At 43.4% G+C, this 9,817-nt stretch overlaps 2 protein-coding genes across 2 annotated transcripts; one reads left to right on the top strand and one right to left on the bottom strand.

Moving 5' to 3' along the window:
- Window positions 1-319: 319 nt before the first annotated feature.
- On the top strand, window positions 320-1,170 carry LOC122043345 (probable serine/threonine-protein kinase At1g01540). The gene is made up of 2 exons (XM_042603919.1): window positions 320-758; window positions 938-1,170. Exons 1-2 carry the CDS (start codon window positions 320-322, stop codon window positions 1,168-1,170), a joined length of 672 nt encoding a protein of 223 aa, XP_042459853.1.
- Window positions 1,171-8,697: 7,527 nt separating this feature from the next.
- Window positions 8,698-9,466, bottom strand: LOC122043336 (endoglucanase 10-like). Its single transcript, XM_042603910.1, has 2 exons — window positions 9,275-9,466; window positions 8,698-9,198 (listed from the first exon to the last, which is right to left on the bottom strand). Exons 1-2 carry the CDS (start codon window positions 9,464-9,466, stop codon window positions 8,698-8,700), a joined length of 693 nt encoding a protein of 230 aa, XP_042459844.1.
- Window positions 9,467-9,817: the final 351 nt, after the last annotated feature.

Below are 9,817 nucleotides of genomic sequence, written 5' to 3'. Positions count from 1 at the left end.
ACAAGAAATCAGGAAAATATATAATAACAGTAGTCCTTCAAAGACAATGAAAATAAAATAACTAACTTAAATCTGAAGGTGATGCGTAAGTTCAAAAATCTTAATAAAATAAATTATAAGTCGACATAAAAGGATATAGCTTTATAAGTAATTTAGAAATTATAGACAGTTTTAATTTAGAAACCTACTACAACACTATGTTAAAGGTTTATGCAGAAAATAAGCTGTTGGCCTCAATAGCACTGATCCAACTGCTAAGTGCTCATATCAAACTGCTTCTCCACTCATTAGCCTTGAGTACTCCAACCGCTGGGATCCAATGACCGATGAGATGAGCAGTATCGGGTCATCTCAAGAGGCTCCTCAGATCTATAGGTTTAACTTGGAGGAGATAGAATGTGCTACTCAGTACTTTTCGGAGGTGAATTTACTTAGCAAGAAAAGCAGCTTTGCGGCAACATACAAGGGGATACTACACGATGGAACGGAGGTTGCAGTGAAGAGGATCAACAAGACTAGTTGCAAGTCAGAGGAAGCTGAGTTTCTCATGGGTTTGAAGGCATTGACATTGCTAAGGCATGAGAACCTAGTTGGATTAAGGGGCTTCTGTTATTCAAGAGCAAGAGGAGAGTGTTTCCTCATTTATGATTTTGTTGCAAATGGGAGTTTGTCGGAATATCTAGATGTCAAATGCGATGAGATTCACAAGGTCCTTGATTGGTCTGTAAGAGTTTGTATCATCAAAGGCATTGCTAAAGGTATTCTACTTGACCTATATGACTATTTATTTTCCTTCTCAGATAGCTATCATAATGAATATACTACTGTAACAACAACAGCAACAAACATTGATCATTTAAGATGGAATTTCATCTTGTCATTTACCTACATTTGCACTTTGCCTTGAGGAATCCTAATTTGTTTGATTCTTACATAGGTATGGAATATCTCCACAGCGACAAACCTAGCAAGCCCTCCTTGCTCCATCAAAACATGTCATCGACAAAAGTCCTCATTGACCGCCATTTCTTCCCCCTACTCTCCAGTTCTGCCCTGCACAAACTATTAGCAGACGATGCCATTTTCTCCTCTCTCAAAACATGTCCATGGTTTAGTTGGATCAAGCCACCTGCATGGTTTCAGTTTCAGATATATATGATCAGATTTTGAACAACAAGATCTAGCGGGACACTTAGATTTAGGGCCATCAAACCTTTGGTTCGATTAAATGACTTGAAAAATGGCAAGTATGAGCACATAATGTTGCCCGTCTGGTTGTGGAATGTGCTCAGAATTTCTTCGTAGGGATAACCAGTGTTGGTGCAACATCCCTCAGGTCAAGGTTGACCTGGTTGACCAAGCTTGAATCTTGGTTTGAGTTTCGATGTTTGACAATGCAAGGTTGATTGAAGAAGAGTCAAGTAGGTCAAGGATGACCGGATACTTGACTGGGAAGTCCTAGTGAGTGAAGCTAGGCAGGAGGAAAATCTTGGTGAGTGAAGCCAGGTGAAAGACCTAGTGAGTGAAGCTAGCCAATTGGGAAGTCCTAGTGAGTGAAGCTAGGCAGGAGGAAAATCCTGGTGAGTGAAGCCAGGTGAAAGACCTAGTGAGTGAAGCTAGGCAATTGGAAAAGTCCTGGTGAGTGAAGCCAGGCAAGAGAAATCCAGATGGGTCAAGGTTGACCAAACATCTGGTGAGAGTCCAAGTAGGTCAAAGGGATTGACCGGATACTTGGCACGAGAAAGAAAAGTCCAAGTAGGTCAGAGAGACTGACCGGATACTTGGCAAGAAGAGAAAAGTCCAAGTGGGTCAAAGGGATTGACCAGACACTTGGTGAGAGAGTCCTAGCTGGTCAAGGGTGACCGGATGCTAGGTCTTATGTACCAACAAGTCATGGTTGACTAGATGTTGGTTTAGGGGGCTTTGGACTGGGTTTTGGGCAAAAACTAAGGTTTGGATTGATCCGTGGATTGATCCAGCAGGTTTGGATTGATCCGTGGATTGATCCAGCAGGTTTGGATTGATCCGTGGATTGATCCAGCAGCTTTGGATTGATCCATGGATCGATCCAGCAGATCTGGATCGATCAGTGGATCGATCCAGAAGATTTGAATCGATCCGCCGATCGATCCGGTGAGTCCCCGCGAACAGAACCCCTCTGGATCGATTCGTGGATCGATCCAGAGGTCCCAATCGATCAGTGGATCGATTGGGACGCTGCTGCTTCGCACGATAAGCGCTGGATCGATCCGTGGATCGATCCAGGCATGTTTCCAGAGCACAGAGGCGCTCTGGATCGATCCGTGGATCGATCCAAAGCCTCCCCGATCGATTGGGAGCAATCCAATCGATTAGGATTCGACCGTTGGCGTCGTTTATAGCTGTTGGCGTGCGATTCCTTCGGCAGATCTTCACCCATCACAGCTCCTCCCCAGCACTCTCTAAGCTCCTCACCGCCAGTTCTTGAAGGTTCTTGGAGGTTCATCCAAGTCAAGAGGCGAGTTGCAACGAGAAGAAGAAGAAGCTAGGGTTTTTACTGCATCTCTTGTAAGCTTTTGCTTATTCTTTACTACTCTTTCTTCTACTTGTATTGAGAGTCTTGTAGGGCTTCTCCGCCTTCGGTAGTTACCGAAAAGGAGTGTTTTCATAGTGGAGGGTGCGTGCGTGGTGTGGATCCTTGGACTAGTCACCTCTTGTGAGGTGGATACCAAGTAAACCAACCGTGTTAGCGTTGTGTGATTTGTTTCTGTATTTTCCGCTGCACATCTTAGAAGAAACAAGCAACGTCGAGCAACGAGCGAACGCGACGAGCTATTCACCCCCCCCTCTAGCTACTTTTGGTCCTAACAAGTGGTATCAGAGCGAGGCCGCTCTTCACCGGAATCATCACCGGAAGGGTCAAGCGTAACAAGAAAAGCTAGAGGGTGAAGAAGTTGGAGCAAATTCTTCAAGTTCAAGACTTTATCAAGCTCAACTTCAAGATGCAATTCCAAGATGGACTTGGATTTGACACAAGGGTGGCTCCACCATACACTTCTACGAGTTTCGATTCTTGGAAATCAAGAATCGAAAATTTTCTTATGATGGAGATAGAGCAATGGCTTGCTCTAATGGAAGGTTTCAAGGCTCCAAGAAATTCAAAGGGTAAAGTTCTCAAGAGGAGCAAGTGGAACCAAGAGCAAGTCCAAAGGTGCGAGGCCAATGACAAAGTGACCAAGCTCTTGGTCAATTTATTGCCAAGCACCATCCTTTGCAAAATTGGAGAATTTGAAGATGCAAAGGAACTATGGAGCAAATTGGCCAAGCTTCATGAAGAGATCCCCTCCACTGTACAAGAGCAAGAAGAATCCAGAGAGGGTGACTCTTTGGAGCAAGACCAAGAGGAGGACTCCGAGGTTGAGAGATGCTCAACCTCCGAAGAAGAGGAAATCCAAGAAGTTTCATCCTCAAGGGAATGCAACGAATGGAACAAGGAGGGAGCATACTCCTTGTTTCATATTCAAGATGATGAAGCCTCCACCTCTAGGATTGAGGGGGAGCAATCCTTGGTGACGCCAGATCAAGAAGAAGGAGAAGTTTCTACATCCGGGTCGAGAGAAGAAGAGGAGGAAGAAGCCTCTACCTCCATAAGTCAAGAAAAATCAAATGGAGGAGAATCAAGGTCCGATCTAGAGGAAGCTTCTACCTCCGGATCCAAAGGAAAAGATGTCATCCCTACAAGCAAAGGTATAAATATTTCAATTAATAATAAAAATCATATTATATGCTTTGAATGTAGGGAACATGGGCACTACAAGAGCAAGTGTCCCAACTTGGCCAAGAAGAAGGGTCAAGTGGCACCAAAGGGCAAGGAGAAGCCCAAGGAGACCATCCCCGGAATAAAAAGGAGCAAGGAGCACATTGTGTGCTTTTCTTGCAACCAAAAAGGGCATTACCGAAGTCAATGCCCCAAGGGGAAGAAGATGGTCAAGGCTCAAGGAGGCATTAGTCAAGGGGGAGCCTCCAAGGTAAAGAAGAAGGTAACATTTATTGAGCCTACCCCTTTACATTATGGTAAAAAGCATGATAGTTCTAACTTATATCATTTTAATGCTATTTACCATGAAAATAGAAAGCATGATAGCGTTAAAGAAAAATATATAGCTTTTCATGCTAAAACTACTACACCTAAGGCTAGGAATTAGGTAAAAATCTAGGCAATAACTCTAAGGATTTTAAATACAAGCCTAGAAATAAAAATGCTCATGAACCAAACACTAAGGATTTAATGATAGAAAATCAAGTCTTGAGGTCAAGACTTGATAAAATGGAAAAGACCCTAAAAAGGATGGAAAATATCCTAAAAGGGCAAAATGAGCATAACCTAGGTTTAGGGGTACAAAAGCCATCCAATGTCCATAGAGGTTTGGGATACAAACCAAAGGCTAAGAAGGATGTGCCCTCTTACCATAGAGTTCCATATAGTTATGGAACAAACCCTAGGTCTAGTGGTCAAGCCAAAAATACTAGGGAAGTCATCCCTAAGAGTATTTTTGCAATAAATGTGACTAAGACTTCTAAGAAGTCTAAGAAAGTCACAAACAAGGTCACAAGGGAGGTTATCCCTAGAGTTGACCTAGAAAATGTGACCAAGGCTTCTAAGAAGCCCAACAAGGTCACTAGGAAGGTATCTAGGGAAGTTATCCCTAGTGAGTACCTAGAGCATCCAAGGAGCACCAATAGGTGTTGGGTTCCTAGGAGCATCTTCTCTACCCCATAGATGGGTTAGAGAGTGTTAACTCTGATTAGAATGGTAGTTAACCCAACTTTGAGGAAATTGACACTCAAGGAGCATTTTCAAGGTTTTAGTTAACCTTTGAAAATGAAATGGACCTATTGATTACTCCTTGAAAGAGTAAAATGTGTCTAATGGTGAAAAATTGATTTTATCTTAAAATGGCACAAATTGGGAAAACCTTGAGAAATACCAAGTTGGGATTTTGGTATTCTCTTGGAAATTTAAGGCAATCCGGGCCTTGATTTATGTAATCACTCTTGAAGAAAAATGGAATATGTCAACATTTGAGGACATGTTTATTTTCAATTGGCATACATTAAATCAAGGAAATTAGAAATGCCAATTTAGGTTTTGGCACTCTCTTGAAGCACTTTAGGGCAATCTAGGTTTAATGTTTTAAATTAAAACAAGTGGTATCGTTTTAAGTTAAAACAAGTGGTATATTTTGAGTTTAGCTAAGTGATTAATGATATTTAGATAGGTAATCTAGGTATATTTTATTTATGCTAAACCTTGCCATGATTGTTTGCCCATCATATGTCATGACATCATGTCTATTTTTGAATTCATTGTTTTATTATGAAAACTCCAAAAATACCATGTCATGACATTCATACATCATGTAGTAATAGGATATTTTCTTTTGAAAATTATTTTCTTTTGATGTATGTCATAACATAATCATGCATTAAGTTTAATTCCTTGTAATTAAGGACGAATGGCATTTAACAACAATTATTGACAAGTGACATCCTAGGTGGATGTCTAATATCTCTAGAATGCCTAGATAGATATGCATGATCCCTAGATTAGGGAAAAATCAAAATCTCACATCTCACAAGGACTATAAGGTGACTTGTACGTGTTTTAGTGTACATTAGATACAAGTGAGATGTTAGGAAGATGAACAAAACTCAAGATGATGATTTAGTGCATTCTTTTGAGTTTTAGGTTCATCAAAACACATAGTTATGTGTTTTCCCATCATTGGGAAAGCTAATGTACAAGTCATGTGCATTAAGCCCAAGGAACATGATGGGATATTGGTTTTTAAAAGGTTTTTAAAATGTTTTTGAAAAACCTTGGTGAAGGCTATCTTTTGATAGTAATCACCATTGAATAGTTAGACACAAACTTGAAGAAAACACTAAGGTTTTTGTAAGTTTTCAAGTTTGTGTCAATCTTTAAAAATATGAAGTATTTTCATAGAAAACTATTTTTCTTTGATAGTATATGCCCTAAATAATGTCTACACGAAATCTCATGATTTTTGGATTTTTGTAGAATTTTCTAGGGGTTTCTGAAGTTGACTGAAATAGAATTTCAGCAACTATCAGAGCTCCGATCGATCCATGGATCGATTGGAGTGCCTGAATCGATCCGTGGATCGATTCAGAAGGCAAGTCTCCCGCGAGCAGAAGCTCGCTGGATCGATCAGCCGATCGATCCAGGTAGTCTGAATCGATCAGTGGATCGATTCAGAAAGGTTCAATCGATTGGATCCCAACTCCAATCGATCCAAGTTGCTGATTTTGGCTGGGAAGGCCTGATTTCAGCATCTTTGAACCATGGTTAGTCTATGCAACCATTCCAAACCCCTAAAATACATTTGTATACAATACAAGGGTGTTTTCGTGTTGAAAACAAGGATGGAATGGTTAAGGAAGACTTCGTTGAAGTTTAGGTTGAGGTTTGTTTCAAATTTTGAATATTTGAACCTCAAAACTTCTAAATTTGGGTTTCCTAAAGGTTTAGGAATTCCAAGTCATTGTTGGTGCAATGACAGAAGTTACCACCATGTCTTTAGGGGGAGGGACTCTTTAAAGACATGAAAATTATTTTTCATGAACCTTGGAAGGTGGTCAACCTTCCGTTAAGAACATACTCAAGGTTGAGCATTTGAACTTTAATGGGGAGTGGATATCCTCATTGTTAAAGTGTCTTCAAGTGGATAATGCTCAAGGATGGGCATTTGCCTACATTGGGGGAGAATGTAGGGTTAAGGTTAATGAAGGGTATGGGACCTTCATTATCGTGTTGATCTAACGAGTGAAGTTGTGAACAACGATGAGCAACTCTTCAGGGGGAGAGTTTTCAACAATGGGGCATTTGTTGAAGAGTGCCCAAAATTGAGGCACGGGTTGATGTGTGCTCAAAGATGGTTTGATGTGTGCCAATAGGGGGAGAATGAAAGGGAGTAAGTTAGGCTTTCATTACCTAGAGGGCGTTTGCCCTCTTAGGGGGAGAATGAAGGGCTTAACTTATGTATTCATTACCTAGTGGCATGAAGAAGGTTTAGGCTATGGGATTAGCCTAACTTACATGTGGTATTGTAAGTGATAGTGTTGGTATTGTCAAATATCAAAAAGGGGGAGATTGTTGGTGCAACATCCCTCAGGTCAAGGTTGACCTGGTTGACCAAGCTTGAATCTTGGTTTGAGTTTCGATGTTTGACAATGCAAGGTTGATTGAAGAAGAGTCAAGTAGGTCAAGGATGACCGGATACTTGACTGGGAAGTCCTAGTGAGTGAAGCTAGGCAGGAGGAAAATCCTGGTGAGTGAAGCCAGGTGAAAGACCTAGTGAGTGAAGCTAGCCAATTGGGAAGTCCTAGTGAGTGAAGCTAGGCAGGAGGAAAATCCTGGTGAGTGAAGCCAGGTGAAAGACCTAGTGAGTGAAGCTAGGCAATTGGAAAAGTCCTGGTGAGTGAAGCCAGGCAAGAGAAATCCAGATGGGTCAAGGTTGACCAAACATCTGGTGAGAGTCCAAGTAGGTCAAAGGGATTGACCGGATACTTGGCACGAGAAAGAAAAGTCCAAGTAGGTCAGAGAGACTGACCGGATACTTGGCAAGAAGAGAAAAGTCCAAGTGGGTCAAAGGGATTGACCAGACACTTGGTGAGAGAGTCCTAGTTGGTCAAGGGTGACCGGATGCTAGGTCTTATGTACCAACAAGTCATGGTTGACTAGATGTTGGTTTAGGGGGCTTTGGACTTGGTTTTGGGCAAAAACCAAGGTTTGGATTGATCCGTGGATTGATCCAGCAGGTTTGGATTGATCCGTGGATTGATCCAGCAGGTTTGGATTGATCCGTGGATTGATCCAGCAGCTTTGGATTGATCCATGGATCGATCCAGCAGATCTGGATCGATCAGTGGATCGATCCAGAAGATTTGAATCGATCCGCCGATCGATCCGGTGAGTCCCCGCGAACAGAACCCCTCTGGATCGATTCGTGGATCGATCCAGAGGTCCCAATCGATCAGTGGATCGATTGGGACGCTGCTGCTTCGCACGATAAGCGCTGGATCGATCCGTGGATCGATCCAGGCATGTTTCCAGAGCACAGAGGCGCTCTGGATCGATCCGTGGATCGATCCAAAGCCTCCCCGATCGATTGGGAGCAATCCAATCGATTGGGATTCGACCGTTGGCGTCGTTTATAGCTGTTGGCGTGCGATTCCTTCGGCAGATCTTCACCGATTCATTCCAGATTCATCACAGCTCCTCCCCAGCACTCTCTAAGCTCCTCACCGCCAGTTCTTGAAGGTTCTTGGAGGTTCATCCAAGTCAAGAGGCGAGTTGCAACGAGAAGAAGAAGAAGCTAGGGTTTTTACTGCATCTCTTGTAAGCTTTTGCTTATTCTTTACTACTCTTTCTTCTACTTGTATTGAGAGTCTTGTAGGGCTTCTCCGCCTTCGGTAGTTACCGAAAAGGAGTGTTTTCATAGTGGAGGGTGCGTGCGTGGTGTGGATCCTTGGACTAGTCACCTCTTGTGAGGTGGATACCAAGTAAACCAACCGTGTTAGCGTTGTGTGATTTGTTTCTGTATTTTCCGCTGCACATCTTAGAAGAAACAAGCAACGTCGAGCAACGAGCGAACGCGACGAGCTATTCACCCCCCCCTCTAGCTACTTTTGGTCCTAACAAGGACTCAAGAACAGTCTGAGTCTGCTGAGAAGAACCTGAGATCCAGTGAGCTTGTTGTCCCAGCTGAAGACTCCATAATCCGGTCCTCCCCAGAAGGCACCGGCATGCTTGGCCAGGGCTGGAGCAGTGGCGAGCTGGAGGTAGGAGGAATTTCCAGTTGCAAAGTAGAGCCATGAGCCGCCCCACAGAAACTCATCCCAGTAACCGGTGGAGTTGTAGAAGATGGCGGGATCAGTGCCTCCAGGGCTGTATCTGCCCCTCTGTAGCCTTCCGTACTGGAACAGAGTCTTGGCGCCATGGACGAGCTTGTCGGAGTAGGTCTTGCTGTCCTTAAACACGATCGAAGCAGCAGCCAACGACGCCGCCATTTTGCTGGCGAGGTCGGAGCAGCTGTGGCACTCGTACACCGGCCGAGTGTAGTCGATGTCCTCCGGCCTCATCCAGCAGTAGTGGTCGTTAGCATCTGGCCCCTTCGACGTGTCTCCTTCGCCGACCTGTTAATTTTTTACTCGAGCATCAAATCTAGATCTGAATTTAGAGCGACGGAGATAATTTTAAGGATTTAATTACCTGTGCGACGATGCTGTCGATGGTGTCGGCAGAGGAGTTGAAGGTCTTGAGGAGGTAGTCGGTGCCCCACTTGATGATGCCCTTGACGTGTTCGAGCTCGCCGGCGGCCTCGTACTTGGCAGCACTCGGGAGAAAGTCGGGGGAAAAGAAAAGGCTTCGGCGCTTTATAGAGAGGTTAACCCCAAACCCCATCCTCAACCTTTAGCAATCAGACGATTAAGAAGGGGAAGATATTCAAGAAGGGGAAGAGGGAGATGAGGCTGAGAGAGATGGTCGGAGGTTTAGGTTTAGGCTGAGAGAGATGGTCGGATGGTCGGATGGTCGGAGGTTTAGCTTTCGGTTTAGGTTATCGCGAGAGAGATGGTCGTGCGGAGGATGGGGCGGGATAAAGATTTAGGTTTGGAGGGAAAACACTTAGGTAGATTTTGGCTTGTGGGGAAAATTAAAATATTTTATTTGGGTTCATTAACATCGGATTTTAAAAACCGATGTTAAAATCGATGTCTATTAACGAAAAAAAGGGCGCTCATAGACATCGCCTAA

Source organism: Zingiber officinale, chromosome 1B (genome assembly GCF_018446385.1).
Source record: "Zingiber officinale cultivar Zhangliang chromosome 1B, Zo_v1.1, whole genome shotgun sequence".
Taxonomy (NCBI): domain Eukaryota; kingdom Viridiplantae; phylum Streptophyta; class Magnoliopsida; order Zingiberales; family Zingiberaceae; genus Zingiber; species Zingiber officinale.
This window is presented reverse-complemented; position numbering and strand designations above follow the sequence as displayed.